The sequence below is a fragment of the Ovis aries genome, chromosome 7 (genome assembly GCF_016772045.2).
Source record: "Ovis aries strain OAR_USU_Benz2616 breed Rambouillet chromosome 7, ARS-UI_Ramb_v3.0, whole genome shotgun sequence".
Lineage (NCBI taxonomy): Eukaryota > Metazoa > Chordata > Mammalia > Artiodactyla > Bovidae > Ovis > Ovis aries.
This window is the reverse complement of record NC_056060.1, coordinates 36089191-36114247: the sequence shown is the minus strand read 5'-3', so window position 1 is coordinate 36114247 and position 25057 is coordinate 36089191. Positions and strand designations below refer to the sequence as shown.

Here is a 25057-nt window from a genome sequence, read left to right as displayed (position 1 = left end):
TGACTTCAGCATAGTACTAAATTAGTTTTTCTCTTTGTAGTAGACCTCAGTCTCAACTTACCTGAAGCTTTTGTGAATCAGATAATCTGTATCCTTATACTTTTAACTGTGTATGCTAAATAAAGTATCTGTCCTTTCAATACAGAATTCAGACAAGGACCACAAAGTTTTAGTTAGAAACTAAAGGTTTATTTATTTTGAAAAAGACATAAAAGACAAAAAAAACACAAAAATAATACTTAAATCATATTTATCAATAACTGTGACATAAAAATATATATCCTCATATATACATATATGAAATTACATGAAGAAAATGCCTAGTAAGATGTTTGAAACCAAGAATGGGCTTGAACGGATTTCTAATGAAATGCAACTAAAAGTTTTGCTTAAAGTGTCTAGGCAATGTTCAGCAATATTCAAGACATTATGACAACTCTTCTATACCCCAGTTGCAAAGGTCAGCAAAACAGGCTTCAAAACATGTTGTTTTAGCAGGATAGTTTTGGGTAATGATACTGTTTCCTTATGGACAACTACTTAACTCATCCACTATGTTGAGGTCTTCTTGTCTTTAAGAGTGTGCTGAATACAAGGATGAGTGAATTCCGGTGATAGAGAATGCAACAGCATAAAAATACTGAAGCATACATTTAAAGCAAAAGAGAACCCTAAGTCTGAAAAGAAGCCAAGAGTAGTTTTACTCCTGATACAAATAAATACATCCTAAGACTTAGTATACCAGTCTCTTTTGTATGCATAATAAACTCTGATATGTAAAATATCTGAGCAATTTGTGAGGTAAAACCTCTCAAAGTTTTACCATAATGTGCCTTTTTCTTTTCTTTGCTCTACTTTGCTTTTTGGCCTGTTTCTAAGGCTGCCAGTGAATACCCTCTGGAACTGCTTCATATGTCGGGTCCCCATAACCTCTCTCCTTGCCACCCTGGTTTGATGAGATGCTTGGAGGACTCATAGGACTCAGCACATCACTGTACTCATAGCTATGATCTACTCCAGCAAAAGCATTCAAAGCAGAAGAGCAAAGCGAAAGGTGTACAGGGCAAAGTCTGGGGGGAAAGCAGGCACAAACTTCCAGAGTCCTTTGCCAGTAGAGTCCCATAGGATGTGCTTAATTCCTCCAGCAACCGAATTGTGACATGTGTGAAAGGTTGTCTACCATAAAACCTCATTAAAGATGCAGTGCCAAAAACAAACAAACAGAAGCAAAAGATGCCGCGCCAGGGAACTCCAGCTCAGTGGTTAGGACTCCATGCTTTCACTGCCAACAGCCCGGGTTCAATACCTGCTTGGAGAACTGAGATCCCACAAGCCACACAGCAGGGCCAAATCAATACAAAACAAACAAGCTGTGCCAGGGTTGTTATTGTGGGCTATTCACATAGGTACATCCTGCCTAGCATATATCCAAATTCTAGATTCCCAGGAAGAAAGCGTGTGTTAGCACAAACCACACTGTACAAACACCTTAGTCACAGAAAGCAACTCTAACTGACGAGAGTGGAGGGAAGCCTCTTGGAATCTAAGTTTCCAGATGCCAGCCAAGGTCCAACTTTTCAAGCAGGCCTTTCAAAGGATCGAAGTCTGATCTGCTGTTATTCTTCTGCACACTTAGTGACAATCCCACAGGAATAATCAACATACTTTGAGATTCTAGACTCTTCTAATTCAAAAACATGCATTTTTAAAAAACATAATAAAGTCTGCTACCTAAGATATGGTTAATGCACTCATGTTAATAAACTGCCATACTTACATTTGAGCTTTACTGAAAACTGGAACAAAAATACATGGAAAACAAAAGAAAATTCAGTTTTGTCTTAATGAACTTGGAATCTTAGTATTTCAATATAAAGAGGGCTCTTTCAGTTTGACTAGTGGCAAAGTCTATAAATACCTGTGTTATAATTGCCTAGAAATGGGCTTCACACAATTACATATAATTAAATAAAAATAAACGGTTGATAATTACTTGGCATTAATAGTTTGAACATTAACTTTAGAAGTAACAGGTAAAGGAGGCACTATAACATCATGTTTATGAAGAGAATTTTTTTCAGCTAATATTTTGGGGATATAAGAGGAAACTTCCTTTTGTTGTTCTCGCCACTTGAGTACATTCTCTGCCAGTTCTTCTGTCTCAGTCACCAAAATATCCATCTTCGCTAAAGCTGTGCTCTGTAACAGATGAAAGAAGGGGAAAACAGGAGAGAAACCATGTCTCTCATTAATACATCATTACTGTATCATAAGAATTATGACACCAAAAGTTAACAACTTATCTTTTCCAGCCTCTTAATACAAAGGCTCCTTAAATCTCCTACACATTCTTTTTCTTTGTGAGTTCAACTCTCCTTTCTCTTTACTAATCACCTTCATGCAGATGACACTCAGTCTATACTGTCAAACTAACCTTCTTAAAGTTCAGTCCTACATTTCAGTTTTCTGGAAATCTCCATCTAGATGCATATTCAGTATCTCAAACTCCATTTAACTACAGTTCAACAAACCATGACTAAACATTTACTCTCTGTATAAGACATGTCAGAAAACAAACTTATTGGTTTCTTTAATCTCTTGATACTACTCATCCTCAAGGCCCCAAGGCTAGAAACTTCATTCCTTGGATGTGTCACTTGTCCAAATAGTAGCCTCGTGATAGAAGCTTGACCTCCAGAATCTAAAATAATCAGCACAATCCTTTGTATTCAGATGCTTTAAATCTTTCATCTGAACAACTGGATTTATTCTCCAAGTTTCTTGCCTTTGGTTCCTCTGCATAGTCCTCTAACCCACAGCTCATCAAATTTTAATGTGTACAGAAATCAACTGAGGAACTTGTTAAACTATAGATTCAGATTCTGAAGGTCTAAGGTGAAGGAGTTCTGCATTTCTAACAAGGTTCCAGGTGATACTGATGCTATGCTCATACCTGGGAGTGACAAGGCTCAGTCTACTCTACCGTTATTTTCTCCATGATTTAACTACATTTCTGATTAAGTAAATCAACCCTCTGTGCACTACTCTAAAAACAAATGAAAAAACCATCCAACAGTTCCTCAATACTCAAAGTCTAAACTTCTTAGTCTGATTTTCAAAATATTCCATGAACTAACCCTGTGCCAATCTCCCTCTCAATGCCCTTAAAAATCAACTGGAGTACCATTCTTTCCTCAAATACCTATGCTCTCTAATTTTCATGTCTTGTCTCAAACTGCTTTTTTCACTGATTCTTCAAGATGCAGCTTGCTTCTAACTCCTATTTAAAACTTTACTGAAATATTCCTACTTGCTATTCTAGTCCCAATCTTCTTAAAATGAAAGTAATTACCCCTTTTTCTGTGCTTAGTAGATAGCATCTTCTTTATCATTCTCTGCTGTACTCACTATGCAAATAATACTATAAAGTAAAAAGTATCTTATATTTTCTCTCACCAAACCTTGAGAATCTGAAGGAAGGTATTGGTCATATCTGTTTCTCTCTCATGATATATATAGCATAGTTCCTTGCACAATGAAGATAACAGATTTATTAAATATTAGAATTAAACAATGTAAAATGACTTATAAATTTTAAAAAAGGCATCCTGATTAAAAAAATAATTCACTGATAATATTAGCCATCAAAAAGTTAAACAGGGAGATCACACATTTGAGATTCTAGTATAAAATAACCAATGATAGTTATAAGCAAGGTGAAAGGAGATGAAGTACCTAAAGCTATTGGTAATACTCACCATTTTCTTTAGATCTGCATCTAAATGAGGGATATTTCTAATTGTTTCAAGATGATCTTCTAATCGCTCAATGAAAGTTACTGCCAGTTCCAGCAAATGCACCATGTATCTGAAGGAAGGAGAAAAAAAAAGTCAACTATTTTTTTTCCACTTCAGATATTTTGTGTTTTCTTTTTTCCCTTTAATTAGAACTTTTAATATGAAATAAGAGAATTACAATCTACCCAATGAGTCATTAAATAACCTTTCTGCATTCATGGAAATATCAATGATAAAAAAGGTTCTTCTCTTTCATTTTAAACAGGAATTAGCTTGTCATCCAAACAGAAAAACAGACAGAGACAACACTAATCGTGTCTAATGTTACCTAATGTTAGACAAACATGAATGTTAATCACTTTCTCACATAAGTAAAAAAATTTCTCTAGGTAAAACCTCATTCCTTTTCAATCCACGTATTCCTGGTGAACGGTGAAGACAAGGATAAATGTGCTTCACTGAAATAGCCTACACATGAAACTACTTTAAATCTTTGTATTTGCAAAATGCCTTCAAATTATTACTTAGTTCTTCTGATATTTATAATGTATAGTATATATATTAATGATATTTTACTGTACTGAATATGTTCACAAGCATGGGATTTGTGTATCTATTATTTGACTGTAAGGTAAAAGATTTGACACTTAAGAGGAAATACTGTTCCCTGGTGGTCCAGCAGTTAAGACTCTGCACTCCCCAATGCAGGGGGCCTGGGTTCCATCCCTAGTCAGGGAACTAGATCCTGCATGCCACAATTAAAGATCCTGTATGCTGTAACTAAGACCTGTCATAGCCAAATAAATAATTTTTTTTTGTTTTAAAAGGAAACTGATCAGCTCAGGGTCAGTTAGTAAGACACTGGTTGGAGAAAGCAATCAGATCACCAGATGCCTGCTTTTTAACTTTATTATTATTTATTATTAATAACCTACACCTTCAATTTGATACTTCCCATACTCCTTTGAGAAAAAGAGAGCATGCCCCTTCTATGGAATGGGAAGCTAAGGTAAAAACTTAAGTCATTTGCCCAAGGCTTTGAGGCATACAGTCAGCACAGGTAAGATCAGAATTGTAATTTTCCTCCTTTTAGTTGACCCTGTGTTCATCTGTCCCTGCTTAAACTCCCCCAACAGAATTTTTATAGAGAGATATTAACATAATAATAAATTTACATCACAGAAAACTGTCTATACACAATAAAAATGATTTTATCTACCTTACTATGTTATGAATCTAATTTCTTTCATTAAAGTGATTATAATTTCCAAGACACTGGCAAAAGAAATGCCTTTGTCTTCACCATTGCTATAATTCTTTAAAGTAAAGGGTTTTCTTTCTGGTTTAATGTATCAGCATTAATAATAGATACAATCACTTATATACTATTCAATGAATTATGCTATGAAATAATTACTAGTCTAAACAAAAACTACCCTCAGGAAACATGGGGAGAAGGCAATGGCACCCCATTCCAGTACTCTTGCCTGGAAAATCCCATGGACGGAGGAACCTGGTGGGCTGCAGTCCATGAGGTCGCCAAGAGTTGGACACGACTGAGCGACTTCACTTTCACTTTTCACTTTCATGCGTTGGAGAAGGAAATGGCAACCCACTCCAGTGTTCTTGCCTGGAGAATCCTAGGGACTGTGGAGCCTGGTGGGCTGCCGTCTATGGGGTCGCACAGAGTCGGACACGACTGAAGCGACTTAGCAGCAGCAGCAGCAGCAGCAGCAGCAGGAAACATGTAACTGTTAATGTCTACTTTGTAGTCTAACCTGTGATAAACAGCTTCAACAGGCAAGTTTCCTTGGCACATGGGTTTCAACAGTCTTTGCCTGAGGGACCGCTTTTCTTTTAGCACTGCTTCCAAATGATTATTCATGCTTTGCAGACTATGACACTTCTGAGCTACACAAACCAGAATCAGAATTTATAGTTAGCAACAGGACAAGTTTTGAAATCACTATCAACATCAAAAATCAATCCCACCACTTCTCTCCTAAATATCTCCCCTTTGCTATCTTTAATACCCAACACTAGTTTCATTTTCAACTGTTAATATTTTCTCTTACTCTTCCTGTTGACTACCCAATCTAGTGCTAAATTCTTAGTGTTTTCCAATTCTACTCCTACTTTTTATAGCCAGAGCCATATTTTTCACATAAAGTCTTTGCCTCTAATATTCTATATGAACACTAAAAAGTAAACATTCGTCTTATCAGCTACTTTTATGTCAGTATTTTCCCGAGAATTCAGTTAATGGCTATCAACTGACTCTTAAATTATTATTTTAAAAAAATCTCAAACTTACAGAAGAGTTTCAAGAAAAGTTCACTGACTGAATTCCCATATACATTTCACCTAGACTCACGAACCAACATTTGGCTACATTTTTTCTCTTTCTTTACACTCACATACATATATTTTTCATAACCAATTTGAGAGTTAAGTTGCAGATGTCATGACCTTTTACTTCTAAAACTTTAGCATGTATTTTCCCAAACAGGAACATTCTCTAATGTAACAACAAGTGTAGTTATATAAGAATCAAATCACTACTATTAAATTCAGATAATTTAACATTGGTACAATACTACCAATATTTAATGCAGCCTATATTTAAACATCACCAAATATCATAATAATAATGTGATTTATACCAAAAATTTTTTTTTCTAATCAAATATTCAATCCATGGTTACCCTTTGCTTTAGCTATCATGTCTCTTTAGGATACTTTCATCTGTAAGATTCTTCAGCCTTTGTCTTTTAAGCTCTACTGACTCTGAGGAGCTCCTACCTCAGCCACTTTTTATGCTATTTGCAATAGCTAAGCCCACAGAAAAGCTGACTTTGTTAGCTTTGGCATAATACCTGGAAAAATTATCATAACCTTGTAGCCTAGTGCTTATTTAAAGTAATCTTAAGAAAAAGTTGACATTCGAATGATTACTCATTTAATTAAATCACTTACCCAAAAAGGAAGGATGGACAACATCTGCTGCATCTTTTTCTAGGCTTAGGAGTTCAATTTCCAGGTTTTTCTACATTAGAAACAAAAATACCACTTAGCTTACCTGAAGTAAAAGCTTAAACTTTGATTTTAAAAAAAGGACAATCTTTAACTCAGGAATATTTAAAGGGAGCAGGAAGATGACTTGTTATGGAAGCTTTTCATTTTGGTGTTTAAGCCCTGTTGCTGCTATTGCTACTACTCATTACTACTATGATTACTATTGTTATTAACTACTGCAAAGAAAAGCCTACGCAGCTATGTGCTAGATACCATTCTACTTGCAAGGAAATTGTTGGAACCACTTAAGATGCTTTCCTTTAGTAGAAGTGGAAAGTAGAAACTCCAGCAAAATTTACCTGGTAGATTTCAGCTTGAATATCTGTGATCTGCTGTAGTCTGGAGAAGTTCACAAAGCAAGAAGTTGATTTCTTAGATATATTTAACATTTCCTATTGGTAAGTGAACAGACAAAGTAAGTAGTAGTATGTCAGAAAAAGTTTCTGTATGCACTGGAATAGCATGCGCACATATCTAAAATATGAGGATATGTCAAACACTCCCCCTGAAAAATGAAGTACAGATTAGGATAATAGCAATGTGTATTTCCTGTTTTTAAAACCTCCACCATCAGAAATCCTTTACCCAAATATTTAAAAAATAATAAAAACAAAGAAAATCACTTTGTATTATTTCCTAAAGCATCATGCACACCAGATTGGCACTACTGATAGTTTACCAGAGAATTCTAAGGCTGAGTTTGCTAGAGAACCACTTCTATACAAATGACCAAGACCTAGTCTACTAGGCCTTGCTGATTAGGGGCTAAAATCAAACACTCTGGGCCACAGAATCATTCATCTGATTCATTAAATGACCTCTGTTGGCTACAAGTCATTCATATTGTCTCTTTCCATATTCTTCCTCTCTCAGATAAAGGAATAGTTTTGTCCAGGCATAATTATTCTTGTAAAAAGCCTACCCCCTTGCCCCACTTCCTTTATATCCTTTCAGTCTGTTATATCACTTTTTAAAATTGCAGGTTACCATAGAATAAGAACATTCTCTTTTTCATCCCTTGGCTTCATCCATAGTTTTTTCTATTCTCTTTTTCTTTTCTAGAATGTTGGCACAGGAAAGAACTTCAGATACCATATAGACCAGGGGCTGGGAAGCTACCGCCTATGAATTAAATACAGCCCATTGCCTGTTTTTGTGTAGCTTAAGGGTTAAGAATGGTTTTCATGTTTCTTAATTGTTGGAGAAAAAAATCAAAAGAAAAATATTTTGTGACACATGGAAATTAAATGAAATTCAAATTTTAGGGTCCAGAAATAAAGTTTCGCTGAAACTCAACTTTGTTCATTCATTTACTTATCTCATGTTGTTCTCATACTAAAATAGCTTAGTTTTGACCCTATGGACCTAAAAGCCTCAAGTACTTACTCTATGGCTCTTCATGGCAAAAGTTGGCTGAATAATGATAATCAATTTTATAAACATTGAGTTAGACAATGGAAGATTCAAAGATGAATGAAACAAGCTCTCTGCCCTTAACAAGCTCATGATGGATGGTAAGGAAAAGGTATTCTAGACATTACAAATACTCAGTAACTGTGAGTTAATACTAACATATATGTGAAAAGGGAAAGATCAATTTGGAAACATAGTTTCCTACATAATCATGGGAGATCTTGATAGCTATAATAAGCAATCATAAGGCAGAAAATGAGGGCAATTTAAAGTTTTCTGATGAAGTGACATAATCATATATAATACCTATTTTAGAAATGTAAATGGAGATAGTATGGAAAATAAAATTAATGGAGATGGGGGAGGAAGGAGTGAGAAGTGTCTGCTTAATGAGTATAGGGATTCCATTGGGGATAATAAAGAAAAGTCTGAAAATAGTTTCACAACATTGTGGGGTAAAAACCCCAACCTACTCTGGTAATGAGCCAACAATATCAAACAGACAAAAAATTAGTAGAGCTGGACTGGAGGTTGGATATTTAGACAAGTGGCTGCCACAGCATACCCAGTGAGAAGATAAGACTGGATTAGGTCAGTAGCAGTTAAAAAGGAAAGGGAGGGAGAGATATTAGTTCCTAAGAAGATGGAATTTACAAGTCCTAGTTGATACAGGGAATGAGGAATAAAGTCAAGTCAGTAATGACTCCCAAGGATTCGGCTTCAGGTGATTGGACAGATAGTTATGTCATTCACCGAGGTAGACAACACAGGATATTTTACTGATGGCAAACCTGAGGACTGGGGAGGTTAAGTATTAGTTCAACTTTATACTGCCAATGTGTAACAGGGCTGAAATGAGAATACGTTCAATTTGCATTTCCATTATATTGGCCTGACTCTTTCTGCTCTCAGAAGTAAATTAAAGGTAAGAAGGTAAATTAAAGTAAAACATCTCCTATTTCTCAATGTAACTTCCTCCTTCTCTGGTACCTCTTCATCCTTCCATGTTTGTACACTAATCTTGGTTGCATGTTTGCAAACTAGTAAACTCTTGGGTTCAACAACAGGGTAATGGAGCTTTCCAAAAACATGCAAGAGAAACCAGAGGGAAAACAAGAATCTTCGAGAAAAGGAGAGAGGAGAGAAAGAACAGTCAAATTCCTCTAGTAAATGGAAATTCTGTTTTGAGGACTGTGACTTAGGGAACACCTTAAAAAAAAAAAAAGCAGGGATTGGAAAATTCTAAAGTCTTTACTACTGACAACTACCGTTATATATTATATGAACTTTACATGCCACTGGGCATCTGTTTAGGGTATTTCTGTTTACTCTGCTGCTAGGTACAAGAAGTTGAAATCCAGGACATTCATGTCTAGACATTCACGTAAAAATCCTGATAACACTGTGGTATCTATATCTACATATCTGTTTATGCTTGTATCTGTGAGCATCCTTTCTTTTTTTCTCTGTCCTTTCTTCTTCATACTGAATTCTAGCTAGGGACATTAAAAGGGAGGCAGCATTAACAGAGACGCTCTAAAATGGTAGCAAAGTGCGGAAGAGAGCAGTACACAGAAAATAGACTATGTGTGTATGCATGTGTAGTACTCTTCCTTTCTATTAGAAAATAGATTCTGAGGGTTTTTTTAGGTCCGGATCCTTATCTCATGTATTGCCAGTAGAGGGAGCTCAGATCAAGGCACTGTGACTCAAAAGTTTGCCAGAATATCTAGGATGTAAGGAATATCTAGGATGTAAGGACTTCTTACATCTGTGGTGGCTGATAGTAAAGAATCTGCCTGCAATGTGGGAGACTGGGTTTGATCCCTGAGTCACGAAGATCCTCTGGAGAAGGGAAAGGCTACCCACTCCAGTGTTCTTGCCTGGAGACTGCCATGGACAAAGGAGCCTCGAGGGTTACAGTCCATGGTGTTGCAGTCCATGAAAGAGTGGGACACAACTGAGTGATTAACACTTTCACAAAGCCACTAAGAGAAATATCAACAACCTCAGATGTGCAGATACCACTCTAATGGCAGAAAGTGAAGAGGAATCAAAGAGCCTCTTGATGAGGGTGGAAGAGGACACTGAAAAAACTGGCTTAAAACTCAACACTCAAAAAACTAAGATCATGGCATCCAGTCCCATCACTTCATGGCAAATGGGGAAAAATTGGAAACAGTGACAGATTTTCTTGGGCTCCAAAATCAGTGTGGACGGTGACTGTAGCCATGAAGCTCCTTGGAAGGAAAGCTACAACAAACCTAGACAGAGTATGAAAAAGCAGAGACATCACTTTGCCGACAAAGGTCCATATAGTCAAAGTTATGGTTTTTCCAGGAGTCATGTATGGATGTTAGAGCTGGCTGAGCACCAAAGAATCCATGCTTTTGAATTACGGTGCTAGAGAAGACTCCTGAGAGTCCTTTGGACTGCAAGGAGATCAAACCAGTCAATCCTAAAGGAAATCAATCCTAAATACTCATTGGAAGGACTGATGCTGAGCTGAAGCTCCAATACTTTGGCCACCTGATGCAAAGAGCCGACTCACTGGAAAAGACCCTGATGCTGGGAAAGGCTGAAGGCAGACAAAGAAGAGGATGAGATGGTTAGATAGCATCACCAATTCAATGGACATGAATTTGAGCAAACTCTGGGAGATGGTGAAGAACAGGGAAGACTGGCAGGCTGCAGTTCCTGGGGTCACAGAATAAGAACAACAACAGGGCATAAGCCAAAGCAGTATCCCGTATTATCCTATAGACAATTAACCCTACCTTTCTTTCACTAAACCATTCTCCAATGGACAGATCAAAACAGAACAAAGCTTCAATAAGCTATATTTTCTAGAAGTGTTGTATCATATCATATCACACAGTTTTAAGCATTACTCTTAATTTTTAACACACATGGGATGATGTGTACTTAATGGATAGACTGTTTAAAGTGATCATATAATACATCATTCTGAAAGAATGATAAATCCTTATAATAAAAATAGGTTTTCATATGTACAGTTTACTTAAAGTAGAATCATGCTACAAATCTGAGAAGTTTCCTCATTGGATCTAGCTGTGTAGTAAGATTATAAGATGGTTTTAAGGAGCTATGGATTAGCAGTTTACCTGTAGGCAAAACAAGTACGTCTAATTAGCCTTACTTGAAGGACACAAGGAAGATCCTCCCCAAAGCAATCAGCAGCCTAACTCACCAGAGACTTATTCCCTTGGTTTATCTTCTACCAATACATTCTAGACTGACAAATCCCAAATGTCTTATAGTATGAATTTATCAAATTACCTTGTTACAGAACTGTACTATACAAATTGTCTGACTCTGTGACCCCAAGAACTGCAGCATGACAGGCTTCCCTGTCCTTCACTATCTCCCAGAGCCCTAGACAAGTTGGTAGGAAGAAAACACAGGAGAGAAGTGAGGAAGATGAGAATTGGGGAGTGCTGTGGTTATGTTTTGCCATTCATATCCAGGCCTTTCGGGATCTTTCTCGCCAATAACCCCCTCCCCACCCCCCAGCCCCGCGACTCCCTAGCTTGTAAAGATGCGTGCTTCCCTTCGCGCCCTCCCGGACCCAGCGCTTCGTAAGACTTCAATATTTTACACAATGAGCATCTTTTGGGAACGTCCGTTTTAACTATCTACCCATTATTTCCCAACCCCGCCATCCATACAATCTAGAGGCGGTTATCACTGGATTGAAAAAAAGGCGGGGAAACAGTAGTTTTTATTATCGCCCACGAACTGACCTGAGATATCTCGCCTGCCAGACACTTGAAACACCATCTACTCAGAGCCCCACTTTTGCATAACCCACTGCGGCCCAGTCACTTCTGCCAGCAAGTAGCCCTATCGGCCTCCAGCCAGCACTCTCAACACCCACTCCGGCACCACCACCTCACAGCCAGCTTCTGTCGCCACCGGGTACACCTCCTTAATGACGCCATCGTCGCCACGCACCTCAGTAACCAACTCCGATGTAATGAGATGGCCCAGCAGTAGCCCAGCAGCGTTTGGCGCGGTAGCCGGGTCCCAGGGGTTCGCCGCGGCCATGGCTGTGAGCCACCTTCCCGGGTGGCGCGCAGAGTGAGTGGAACGCACCGCGCGCCTCGATGACGTCACAGGGCGTTTCCGCCCGTGCGGAAGCCTGGGCAGCGCATCCCAGTGAGCGCCGATCCCGGGTCTTCCCCTGCCGAACCTGCCGTGAGCTGAGCGGTACGAGGCGAGTTCGGGGATCCCTGATCTTCCCTCAACTCCTAGCAGCGTCTCGCCTCAGATCAGCTGCAAAATCGACAGGGCCTGGCGTTCTTCTCTTTCTTTCTTGCCACTCTTAAGCTGGCCTCCAAGATCCCGGGATCGGCAGGAGGTGACAGCTGGGGATTGAGACGCAGCCGGGAGGCCGACGCGGTAGCTGGGTGCCGGCTAGAACCTAGTGGTAACAGCTGCGCTTCCTTCCCGCAGGGACCTGAGCCTTGGAGTTAGGATGGGAAATAGTGCCCTCCGCGCTCATGTGGAAACCGCGCAGAAGACTGGTGTCTTTCAACTTAAGGACCGTGGGTTGACCGAGGTGAGACCTGGGAGGGATCCGACCAAGGAGTGTAAAGGGAGAGGGATCGCGGGCGGTGAGGTTAATAGATAAGCGCTTCTCTGCTCTGAGAACCTCTTTCTTCAGTTCCCCTCAGAGTTGCAGAAGCTGACAAGCAATCTCAGGACCATCGACTTGTCCAACAACAAGATCGAGAATCTGCCGCCTGTGATCATAGGGAAGTTTACTCTGCTGAAGAGCCTCTCCTTGAACAATAACAAATTAAGTATGGCCTTTGCTCCTGGGAGTTTTGCTAGTGATCGGCTTTAAGAAGGGTGGTTTTTCTCTTGGAATAGAATTTGGAGTATAATTATAATGTTATTAAACTGGTATTCAAGTAAATGTATCAGAATCTAACAACAACAAAAAAAGGTGGGGTTTTTTGTTTGTTTTTTGGGGGGGTTTCTTACAAGCTTCAGGGAACTACAGAGGCTGGAGAATGGCAGAATCCTCGAGGCGTTCTGTCTCTTAGAATTACACCTATAAGCCTCCTCTGGTGGGGTAATGATTGATAGGAAGTTAATTTGGACTTGAAAGGGACTATCTTTGGCGTGTACTGTAAACAGAGTTAATTTTGCTGCTAATTTGGAAAGACAGATGGTATGGGAAGGAGAGGGCCTTCCAATCCCACAAAACTGCTGTGGGATTGTGCAGTGGCTTCTTCACAAAAGGAGCCCATTATAAACATAATGTTTTCCTGCATTTTGATGGCACCCTCACCTTCTGCAGACTATGTTGGTAAAGATGCAATACTTAAAAATGGGGCAACATGTGAAAAGCCTATGTATATTTAACAAGAGGCATAACAGACTGCCATATAGTTTTTTTTTAAAACTTCATCAAAGGTGTTTTTCAGCTGTATCAGATTCAGGTTTTACATTTTTCTTTGCTAGCTGCTCTTCCTGACGAGTTATGCAATCTGAAGAAACTGGAGACACTAAGCCTAAACAACAATCAATTGAGAGAGTTGCCATCTACTTTTGGGCAACTATCTGCCCTTAAGACCCTGAGCCTCTCTGGGAACCAGCTGAGAGCTCTGCCATCGCAGCTGTGTAGCCTACGGCACCTGGATGTAGTGGATCTCTCCAAGAACCAGATTCGGAGCATACCTGATATAGTCGGGGAGCTGCAGGTCATTGAACTCAACCTCAACCAGAACCAGGTCTAGAGCTTAACAATTTTTTTTCTACAGTGTGTTATGTTGGTTTGCGGTCTCCTGAATAACCAATTGTTCTCTACACTATATTCATGGAGGGGTTATCAGAGGTTAGAAGAGAGATACATTCTATGGACTGGACTAATTTCAAAGCCCAACATACCATGCAGTTAGTTGAGACACTGGATGTGTTTGTTGTGTAGGTGTTCTTTGGAGGGTGAGATAGATAATGGGAGGTAATATCCAAACTGAAACCTGTCTCAGGAAACGAGTTCTTCAGGTAGTCCTCAAATACCTCTGATTATCTAGCAACTATGTCAGGGAACTATCTAGGAACTATGTCAGGAAGATAGAGTAGAAAAGAGGCTTAAACTCCTAAGTTCTCAGAGTTGGACATCAGGGGTCATTCATTTTTCTTTGGCCTGTCAAGTGTATCCTGCTTTTGCTGAAAAACCATCAGTGATAGATTTCTGTAGATCACTCATTTCTTTGTTGGATAGCTTTAATTGTAGTATTTGAAAGTTGTTTAACTTCAGAAGCTCTTTGGTTAACATGTATCTGACTGGAGAAACAATATCTGATCTAGAAATAAAGCACAAATGATGAAATAATCACGGTGAGACCAGGTCGTCTTTGGTTTTCTAGTCTGTGCTTCTAAATCTGCATAGTCCATTGCAGTAGCCAGTAGCTACATAGCCATTAAAATTCATTTAAACTTAAAAAAAATTCATTTCTTCAGCTGCACTAGCCATATTTCAATAGCTCAGTAACCATATGTGACTAGTGGCTACTGTATTGGACAGCATAGAGATGTAGGACATTCCAAAGATCGCAGTTAAGTTTTATTCTTCAAAACTATTCTAGATTGTATTGACCTTTAGGATGATATTCAGTCTTTGAGGGGCCTGGTCTTATCTTTTCCTTAAAGTAGTTATTTTATGTTCTTGAGCTTTTAGGGAAAACATTCTGAATATTTGGAGAAAAAATTGGCTAAGCAAGTTGAACACCTGCTCTACATTCCTATGCTCCGTCAAATCAATGGTTCTCAGGTTTTAGTGTGCATTAGAATAACCTGGACAGCTAGTTAAGAGATCATGGGGCCCCCATACTCATTGCTTCTGATTTTGTAGTTCTGGGGTAGGGCCTGAGAATTTGAGTTTTAACTAGGTCCCAGTGGAGGTCTGAGATGATTACTGGGCTAAGTAACTATAACTAGGTGACTTGGCACATTTAAAGGGCAGAAGAGGTGAGTAAGTCAAGGATAACTGCTTGGTATTGCACTCAAGAGTTAAAAGAAGAGTGGTGCTCTTGGGAATGGGCACGATGGTGAAGCATCCGAAGTTATTTTATTGAAAATCAGAGACACAGGAAAGGAAATACAGGTGAGCAGAAATGAATGTTGATACATAGTTTAACAGAAGGGATAGCTTTAAGGATGAACAGGCTTTCCTAGGATAAAGTTTAGAAAAATCAAATATTAAGTACTAGGGACTGCTGCTTGGAAAATGCCCATAGAAACAAGAAGGGAAGCCAAAAATCCGGAATAATTCAAAAAATAGGAAAAAAAAAAAACAAACCCCACAGCACTTAGTATGTATAAGAGGGAGTTTCAAGGAAAGGATAGACAGCACAGTCAACTGCAACAGGGAATGAGGTCAGTGAATCCTTGACTTTGGCAGAAAAGTGGTTGGCATCTATGTACACATAAAAGATTGGCAGTAAATTTACCAAAATGTTTACAGTGATGGATTATAGGTAGCTGTTTTCTTTAAACTCGTGATTCTCAAATTTTCTATAATGAACAGTGCTTTTATTATCAGTTTTGTTTCCAAAAAACCACTTGTGTGTTGTGTTAGTCACTAAGTCATGTCCAACTCTTTGTGACCCCATGGACTGGGGCCCACCAGGCTTCTCTGTCTATGGGATTTTCCAGGCAAGAATACAGGAATGGGCTGCCATTTCCTTCTCCAAAAAAAAAAGCCACTGGTGACCTTCAAAAGTTTTTCCCAAAAAAAAACTGGAGGAGTAGTAACAGAAGCTGGGTAACACAAGAGGCTTCTGGAATGAGTGGGTAGTGAGAAAATGGGGGTGGTAAAAGAAAGAACTAGGACAAATAGTCAAGTAAAGATTTTTAATTTAGTAAAAAATAATCACTATAGTGCTTGTACTTTTTCTTATTATCCTTTTTAAAAAACTGTTGTTCAATAGATATCTCAGATCTCAGTGAAGATATCTTCTTGTCCTCGTCTTAAAGTTCTTCGTCTGGAGGAGAACTGTCTTGAGCTCAGTATGCTTCCACAGAGCATCCTCAGTGATTCGCAGATCTGTCTGCTTGCTGTGGAAGGCAACCTTTTTGAAATTAAGAAACTTCGAGAACTGGAAGGCTATGATAAGGTATGTATTATTGTACTTCTGCATTTCTAGTTCCTGTTCCAGAGAATAGAAAGGTGAAGTAACCCACATAAATGTTTACAGATGCAGGATGTATGTACAGTATAATCTTGTTTATGTCAGTAGGATTTGTTCCCAATATGGAGGTGGGTTCTGAGAATCAGCCAAATGGTATTGTTCCAAGGTGATTTTTTTTTTATTCTCTAAACAGCTTATTGTAAAGCATCTTTACCTTTTGATAGGTTTCCTACTAGGATATAAGGAGGAAAAAACTCCATAAAACCATGTGCTTTAAATCTCCATCTAAAATAAGTAGATTTTGTAGGAAATGAAGAACTATAAAAACCTAAAGAAAAAAGAATCATCAAGTCCTAAATAACCATTAAAAAAACAAAATCCTAAATAACCAATAATTACCGTCTCAGGCATAGTAATGCATAATTCTTTCATGATTTTTAGTACATGGAGAGGTTCACAGCTACCAAGAAGAAATTTGCATGATGTCCTCCAGGAGCATGGGAACTACAGAGTACACTGACTTGGAACCTGTTGCAATCTGGCTGACTGAAAGGCTCCTGTTGTCGTCAAGGGTATCTGCTGTAAGAAGATGATACTCCAGGAGGCCACATTTCACGCAGTGATTGTTTTCCTTTCCAGGGCTCATCTTAAATAAGCTAAAAGGAATCAAGAGACAGGAAGCGTCCTCCATTTTGAGTCATGGATAGGGCAAAGGACAATTGATTGATTTTCAAAACCATCACTACTTTGGCTTTAAGAAACCCAGTAGCTAGTTGCTATGTATACAGTGAGGGGATGCTGCCTGGTACCAGAATAGCTCCACACAACAGCTTGAAATTTCATGTGTTTCAATGTGTGAGCTTTCATAAAATCAGTTGCCATTCCACCTCTGTGTTAACACTTCATGTTTTTATGAAATTCAGGTAATTCATGAGAGGCCACTATGGTTAATCTGAGGATTTATGATTTTATTCCAGTCCCTCCAAGTATTTATTCTTAGAATTTAGGATGTTTGTAAATATATGACTCTTGATTAACAATGTACTTTGCCAGAGAAACAACACAACACTAAGAGGTGTTCCGCAAGGCTGCAGTAGCAATTTTTTTTTTTTAACTATTGCAGGTGCCTTATTGAGAAGAGCTGAAACTGTATATGCAAAACTTGTAAGATACAAGGGTTTTAATAATCAAGTTTTTCCTGAAGTTTTATGAGAAATAATGTCTTATTTCTGGTAATCTTTTTGTATTTATAACTATTAATAATCAAATTACCTATCAAAAAACTACTGCTACAATATTTTACAACTTATGTTTATCAAATTTATTCTCTGAAGAAGAGAATATACTAAATAAAGATTTTTTAAATAACTATGGCTGGAAGAAAGGTTAATCCTTTAAAGGGAGAAGACAGGGGAACTTTAACCTGTAAATGGCCTTTTGAAAATAACTAATTAATGGGACTTTCCTGGGAGTCCAATGGTTAAAGATTCCGTGCTTCCACTGCAGGAAGCATGGGTTTGATACTGGGCAGGGAACTAGGAACCCACATGTCACACAATGCAGCCAAAAATTAAAAGCAAAAAAGGAAACTGATTAGGGAGAAATATTTCATCTTCTTGTTCAGGTTGCAAGAGTACTGAAATGCTTTCATGTGACTGATAAATATTTTTGTGGTACTGGAACCATGCTTATTTAGAGAAACTAAAGGTATAAAAGTAAATAATGTCAGACTGCTATTGACATGAACATTTAGAAAGCTTCCACTGTTTTCTGAAGTTTTGTCTTAGCCAAGGGGCTGTTATTTACCATGTATAGTTAGTTCTCATTTTACAAACCTAGTTTAACCATTAAGTCATGAGATCACAAGAACCTAGTGTTTATATGAGGAAAGTCTCTGTGACCTTAAATCTGGTCTAGGGGTTCTCTTTTCCCCATGTCATTCTGTTTCTCAACTAGGGGAGGGATGGGGGTGCCCGTTTATCATCATTAATTTTTTAAATAAACTTTAACGCTTAATCTTACTGATCTACTGAACATTTCTCTAAATATTTTATCAGTACTTATCTAATAAATCAGAACTTATAAATTAAACAACTTAAATGTCTCCAAACATTTAATTATTAATGGGGTCCTCTTGTGACTGCTTTCACTACCTGGACCCAGCCAGATATTCTCTCTTCGCTCTCATTTGCCTGCCCAGTCTTCCCAGGTTATTCTCATTAAACCCACAGTGCAGTGTCTCTCTCCTTTGTCTTTACTTGTTTGCTCAGTCAGGAATGCCCTCTCTTACTAACATGTTCCTTCTCTATGTCTAAGCCTCCTCCTTAGAAGTCTAAGCCCCCTCCTTAGAAGTCTAAGCCCCCTCCTTAGAAGTCTAAGCCGAATTAACCGCTCCATCTGTCATGGTAGCACTTCTCAGATTCTATATTCATCTGTCTCTTGCTAGATTGGGCTACTTGAGGGCAAGGACTAAAGGTAATATGCCCAAAGATATAGTACACAAGTATTTAGACTTAAATATAAGTTAATAAAGTAGGCTGACTTATGGTCTGGAGGCTGGGATTCTAGTGGCCAACAGTTCTAAGTCACCCAAGTTCTTTTAGAGCTCAGTTAGAAGTCAGTGTAGTATATTGAGTAAGAACATGAGCCTCAGAGTCAGAAAGATCCTGCTTTGAATCCAAAGTCCATCATTTACATGCTTTATGAATTTGAGCAATTTACTCTTATTTGTAATATGGGAATACCTCCTACCTCTCAGGTGTGTTATAAGGACTTGGTGAAAAGATACATAAAAGCATTTAGCATAGTGTCTATTGACAGAGTAAGCACTCAATGACTGGTACTTTTTATTTCAAGTGTAAAACAGAAACAGAAGGCTTGGAGCAAACTATGTTAGAATGAAAAACAAATGAATAGAGAATAAGGAACCTGATTATCAGTCTGAGAACTATAAATATGATTAGAAATGTAATTGAAATAACTTAGAATTTTAGTAAGAGTTAGGTTATTCCCTTTAAATGCTAAAGAATAGCATTTAATGAAAATAATTCTGAGTGCAGTTGAGTATCAGATGTCTGGGAAGCTGAAGTTAAAATTATGGGGAGATTCATAATACATACAAGAGTTGAAATGTGGTAATGAAGAGTGAATTAAAAGTGTGAAGGAAGGAAAAAAACCGGCACAACTATAGGGGATAAAGATCACTGTCATTAGAAGACTAGAAACCTGAAGAGGAGGCTAACCATTAAACAAAAAATTAAGTTCACTGGAGGATACCGTTTAACTCCTTCATTATGGGTCAGTCTTATGCTCAAGGTCACAAAACTAGTAAATGAACCAAAACTTGAACCCAGATGGTCAGACTCCAGAGCTTGTGCTAACCATCTCAGTTACTACCTTTCAAAAGTAATAGAAACAAGTTTCCAGACTATTACAGGAGAAAACGTCAGGTCAACAGCTTCTATTCCTAGTGTATTATGAGCCTGATTTCTAGGTTCTCATTCCTTTCTTCTCAGTAGCAGAAGCTTTGGAAATGTATGTCATCTTGGATCCACGGATAGGCTTTCAAGACCCATTTATTCCTGATTCACATGTGTATGCTTGTGTGTCTATTCCTCTGGAGAGACAGGTTGTGTTATCTTTCATCAGATTCACAAAGAGGTCCTTGACCCAAAAAGAGCTCCACTCTAGACAGAACAGCGGCTATCAGCAGTCTAATGAAATAAGCTCCTACATTTGTTGGGCAATGCTCTAAGTGCTTTACATGCATTACACACTGAGTCTTCCCAGCAATGCTCTGAGGTAGAAATCATTAATCCCTCCTTATACACAAGGAGATGGAGGCACAGAAATGGTTTTACAGTCACTCAGCCAGCAAGTGGCAGAGCTACAGCATAAATCCAGGCAATCTGGAGCCTTAGCTTACACTTCTAACCAATTATATACTGTTGGAACAGCATATTGGTATCTTCAGAACAATTTCCTTTGGCTGTAATAGCATTAAAAAAATTTTTTTTAATGCTTTTAGGAAGGGCATTTATGTAAAGAACAGCCTACAGTGTTTTATACCTTCTTACTTTACACATTTACTACCACTTGCCAAACTATTCTTTTCAGCATGTGGCATTTCTGAAGGCCTAATTAAAATCTTGCTTTAAATATTTTCCTTTCAGCCTTTGAAAGTTTCCCATGTTAACTATCTCCTCCAAGAAGTAGGCTATGGTATTCACCCACAACACTTTCAGTCGCTTGTATATTTAAGATCAAATGAATAAAAGACTAGTAATGATTAAAATGAACCTCAAGACAAATCACAGATGCGGAAGTCCTATATTGCCAGTAAGTGTGGGAAGGGTGCTAAGTCAGCTCTTTGTGGCAGTGCCATTTGATTTATGGACCTTTGCTTTATTCAGTTTGTCAAATTAAAGCTGACAAAATTACGGCTTCCCATCCCCCCAAAGCAGTCACAGAAGCATATTACCTATTTGAAAAAACAATTCCATTAGTTACAAAATTTAATTGTAAGGATCAAACAGTAGTTATTTGTCAAACCAATCGACATTAATAGCCTTGAAGTGTGCAGAAGCTAGTTTTTAAATAAAAGTGACAAATACCAGTAAGATTCTTATAACACATAAACAAATGTGATTCTGGAAGTTGAGTACAAGAGAATGATAGTGCAATCATCAATAAGTAAACCAAAGGCATAATCTTCTAAATTATTTAAACAGAATAAATTCTAGTTTAAAAAAAGTTTAAAACTACATAAAACTCAAAGCAATCTAACTGTTTTCTACCTGAGATCAAAATAAGTTTTTTTTCCTATCTAAACATAATTTGTGGCATTGAGGTAAATCTGAATTCATGTGATACACTTTGTCAAACTTTTCCAAAAAATTTTAAGCCCTGCTGTAGAGAGAAATTCTCATGTTATACATTCATATTTACACATTTTTTCCTCAAAGACTAATGACAAATTTATGAGGTTAATAGGCCTGTAATGGGACCATGATACTATTAATAATATGAAAATAAAGCTACTCATTTATACCATGTGTTCCTATATGTGCAATATGAAATGGATCATAGAATCTATGTACAAGTGAATCACCAAGAGTTCAGAAATTAAGCTTACTTTAAAAAAGCTCATTCTGTTCTTTTTTGGAGCAGAGGTTGCAAAGTTGTGATGCATAACAAAAACATTGTGTACCCGGGCTCCAAAACCAAACACTGGCCTAAACTGGCAATAACTGCAACTTAAAATAAAAATTAAACCCTACTAGATATTCACTGTGGTTATGCCACTTTTGGCTTTAGGGTCTGTAGGTTTTACTGAGGTAACAACCTCTTATCTCTTGCCTCCCCTCCTGTGCTTGCCCCTACTGCCTCCAGCTTCCTTTCACGTGGCTGTCTTTGGCAATGCTTCCAAATTTTGAAAGCAGAAGAACCTGCTAAAGTAAACAGAGAGGATGAAAAATAAAACTATAAACGATGTATGAAAATCAACCTAACTGTATGGACTGAGAAAGAAAATGCTAGAAGGAAGACTAAGAATACCCTCAAGGGAAAATGAGAAAATTTTTTTTTAAATTGGGGACTGTTACTCCTAGATCTTCTTCCACACCTCCTGATTAGAAGAGTGTGGAACCAAAATTTCAAACTCTTGAAAGGTGATGACTTTGAAGGAGGAGCTAAGGAAGTAAATAAATGATAAAGAAGTATAGCAGTAGCTTTAGCTGTCAATGAGTTTCTTTGCTCTGGCATTGGCATTGTCAATACGATCTTTGTTGGTATCAGCCTGGAAAAAAAAGAAAAAGATACCAGTATTATTTGACAAGGTTAAGTTGCTCTAATAAGCATTAAATTTCATATACTGAGAGTAACTGACATACTGAGAAAATTCAGGAAATAGTCAAAGTCACATTACAAAACTCATTTTGGGCAAGAAGTGACAGAATATCAAATGCATCTGAAAAACCGTGGGTGTATAAACACGACAAAGATATAACAGAAGAACATGTTAATATTTCGTGAGTTCTGTAACATCTTTCTTCACAGTTTAACGTGTCTGAAACTAAGATGCATCTTACAGTCAATTGCATTTAGATGCAATGAAAATATAAGAATACTCTTCTCTGCTATAGGTCTGGATCCTGTGGGAGTCCCCTGAGCCAAACCATAGAAATCTCATCTGGCGTTACCCTAGATCTAACCCAGAGACTGAAATAATATACCCCAAGATCTCTGGAACAAATGTACTGCCATCCACATCAATCTGTAAATGAAAACGATGGGTAATATGTAGCCTACACCCACGTAACAGCATTGAAAATATCTGATGAACCACTCTTTGCCTGAGTGAAACCCATCATAAATTATTCCACAGAGAAACCCCAGTCTTTAAAGTATACTGAGATTTTAATGAAGTAACAAGAAGTTGTGACACTACCAAACACTGAACATGGTTTAATTTCAGCATCTTTTAGCTCATATGGAGTAAAAAATAGCAACCACACTTTTTTTGCTGTTCACAGGACTCTCTCTTGTTTTTGTGTATCCACCCTACAAGAACCATTCCGCAGAACTGATTGTTACCTACTGACTCATGAGATGAGGATTCGGGAATTTACTAATTTGTTATTAGCTAACACAATAAAATTCCAAAAGCTAACTCGCTCATTCAGGGGAAAGACAGCAAACAAAACACCCTGACAGCTCACAGAGAGGTTAGAAGAGATTGTGAGTTTCATGGGTGAAATTTTATTATTCTTAATAAATTTAATTTTCATGAATTTTAAATAAAACCAGTTGATCCCAAGGTCTTGGTTTCAAAATGAACCAACAATAAAGTTATTTTAGTTGCTTAGTAGTTCAACAGAACTACTTAGCTCAGGCAAAATAAAAATTTTAACAGAAAATAAAATGAACCAACTAAGTAAGAGACAGGAGGACCTGACTGTTGTTTTTCAACATGTTAGAAATTCATCAAAACTGTAAGGCCGGTGGGGACAGAATCTTATCCTTGTTGTTCTCCCTGAGAGTACACAGCACAGATGTCTATTACTGAACACTGTACTCGATGTCGTTTGGCACAAAGGCACTGTACATACTGCCATTTTCCTGTGGCAGTAAGAAGGCTCTTACCTTTTCTGTGATGCGATCTATTTGTCGGTTTTGAGCTTCAATCTCATTGCCCATGTCCAGAGCCATGTTTTTTAGGTTTCCTAGGATACTGCCCACTTGAGTCAGGTTCTCTTCCATTTCATCTTCCCTGGCATCATTTGTTATACTATTACAAAAAGACACTTAATTCAGTACTTTTGGGTGAATTATACATGGACTGAGTCTGGATTTAGTTTTTGTAAAAATAAACAAATTGACAGCAGCAACCTGTTAGACCCAAACAGATGCAGGTTACCATTCTTGGGAAACATTCTATAGTGAAAATGGAAAGGCTGATTCAAGAGATAACAATGTCTTAAAGCCATTTAACAGAAGATGAAGAAATGACTTAAGAATAGAGGTTTTTCAAAGTGTAATTCCCAGCATAACCTGGGAACTTGTTAGATATGAAAATATGCCAATTCTTAGACTACTCCAGATCTCCCGAAGGGACCCCAGCAGTCTGTTTCACTAAACCTCCCAGATGATTCTGTTACATACTTAAGTCTAAAGAACCACTGCTCTAAAAATAGGGTTGTAAAATTCTGGCTCAAAGTCAAATGTGGCCCATTACCTGATTTTATCCTACAACAGAATTGAGTAGTTATGACTCAGACTCTATGGCTTGGAAAACCTGAAATATTTACTATCTGACCCTTTACAGGGATATCCTTACAGGGATCTGGCCAACTCCTACTCTAAATGATACATTTTAATCACATCTTATTTACAGAAATAAAACATGACTACCTGAATAATTTGTAAAGTACTTTATAAAGAAAAGTTAATCCATCATTTAAGGTCAATAATCCCAGTCACCATTTTGTCAGAAGGCAAATTTTAAAATGGAATAAGGGAATTCCCTGATGGTCCAGTGGTTAGAGCTCAGAGATTCCACTGCAGGGGGCCCAGGTTCAATCCCTGGTTGGGGAACTAAGATCCCACATGCTTTGCAGCCAAAAAAAAAAAGACCATGAAAAAACCAACTATCACCCCCCCTCCAAAAAAGAATAAATGCTATTTCTAACTGATAAGTTACAGTTCATAGATAAATACACCCAACCTCCAGAGAGAGACATTCCTTCAGGAAAAGGGTAAAAATATTGGGAAGAGCTAGCATACCGTTTAATGTATCCCCCGCTGGCTGCTCCTGCAGTCGCTTGTTGAGGCTGACCATTTGTCACTCGGCCTGGCTGCTTAGATACTATATTGCTAGGAGAGTTGTCTCCACCATCACCCCATGTTGCTTTATAGGCTTTACTAGACTCAAAGTTCTTTGTCCTATGTAAGAGTCAGGAGCGTAGAGATACGAAAAAGGAGAGGGAGAAATATCATCATAAGTGCTTGTTACCTTGGGGATGTCGTAGCACCCTTAGCATAAAAGTTACATGCAGCTAGATCTAGATTATCTATACCATGCTCCATCACAATCTAGGGGAGAAAAAA

At 38.0% G+C, this 25057-nt stretch overlaps 3 protein-coding genes across 12 annotated transcripts in view; 1 reads left to right on the top strand and 2 right to left on the bottom strand.

Annotated features, from left to right (window-relative positions):
- Positions 1 to 167: 167 nt before the first annotated feature.
- On the bottom strand, positions 168 to 12392 carry HAUS2 (HAUS augmin like complex subunit 2). Its single transcript, XM_004010486.6, has 6 exons — positions 12261 to 12392; positions 7172 to 7264; positions 6774 to 6843; positions 5576 to 5708; positions 3759 to 3867; positions 168 to 2199 (listed from the first exon to the last, which is right to left on the bottom strand). Exons 1-6 carry the CDS (start codon positions 12351 to 12353, stop codon positions 1990 to 1992), a joined length of 708 nt encoding a protein of 235 aa, XP_004010535.2. The 5' UTR covers positions 12354 to 12392; the 3' UTR covers positions 168 to 1989.
- Positions 12393 to 12420: 28 nt separating this feature from the next.
- Positions 12421 to 18471, top strand: LRRC57 (leucine rich repeat containing 57). 3 transcript variants are annotated; one of them, XM_012181286.3, is made up of 6 exons: positions 12421 to 12515; positions 12762 to 12867; positions 12973 to 13111; positions 13779 to 14047; positions 16250 to 16435; positions 16892 to 18471. In XM_012181286.3, the coding sequence occupies exons 2-6, from the start codon at positions 12784 to 12786 to the stop codon at positions 16931 to 16933; spliced, it is 720 nt and encodes a 239-aa protein (XP_012036676.1). In that variant the 5' UTR covers positions 12421 to 12515; positions 12762 to 12783; the 3' UTR covers positions 16934 to 18471. The 3 variants fall into 3 exon arrangements, with proteins under 3 accessions (XP_012036676.1, XP_004010534.3, XP_004010533.1); XM_004010485.5 differs by having other exon boundaries at positions 12421 to 12522; XM_004010484.5 differs by having other exon boundaries at positions 12421 to 12666.
- SNAP23 (synaptosome associated protein 23) overlaps positions 16159 to 25057 on the bottom strand; it is a 44905-nt gene continuing 36006 nt past the window's right edge. For 4 of the 8 annotated variants that reach the window (XM_042253033.2, XM_042253034.2, XM_012181287.5 and 1 more), the window contains 3 exons: positions 24734 to 24892; positions 23594 to 23738; positions 16159 to 22247 (listed from right to left, as the gene is read on the bottom strand). In XM_042253033.2, coding sequence (XP_042108967.1) covers positions 22182 to 22247; positions 23594 to 23738; positions 24734 to 24892 — 370 coding nt within the window. In that variant the 3' untranslated portion in view covers positions 16159 to 22181. Of the gene's footprint in view, positions 23739 to 24733; positions 24893 to 25057 lie in introns of all 8 variants that reach the window. The other 4 variants (XM_060419134.1, XM_060419136.1, XM_060419133.1 and 1 more) reach the window with 1 other exon arrangement.

What these genes read in the sequence shown, in the direction of transcription:
- HAUS2 (XM_004010486.6), bottom strand. Translation starts at nt 12,353, where the DNA reads ATGGCCGCGGCGAACCCCTGGGACCCGGCTACCGCGCCAAACGCTGCT. An exon ending in TTCAAGCTGAAATCTACCAG is followed by an intron (nt 6,844 to 7,171) that starts GTAAATTTTGCT and finishes TTTCTAATGTAG; the next exon opens with AAAAACCTGGAAATTGAACT. An exon ending in ATGCAGATCTAAAGAAAATG is followed by an intron (nt 2,200 to 3,758) that starts GTGAGTATTACC and finishes CATCTGTTACAG; the next exon opens with AGCACAGCTTTAGCGAAGAT.
- LRRC57 (XM_012181286.3), top strand. Translation starts at nt 12,784, where the DNA reads ATGGGAAATAGTGCCCTCCGCGCTCATGTGGAAACCGCGCAGAAGACT. An exon ending in AGGACCGTGGGTTGACCGAG is followed by an intron (nt 12,868 to 12,972) that starts GTGAGACCTGGG and finishes CTCTTTCTTCAG; the next exon opens with TTCCCCTCAGAGTTGCAGAA. An exon ending in AACTGGAAGGCTATGATAAG is followed by an intron (nt 16,436 to 16,891) that starts GTATGTATTATT and finishes CATGATTTTTAG; the next exon opens with TACATGGAGAGGTTCACAGC.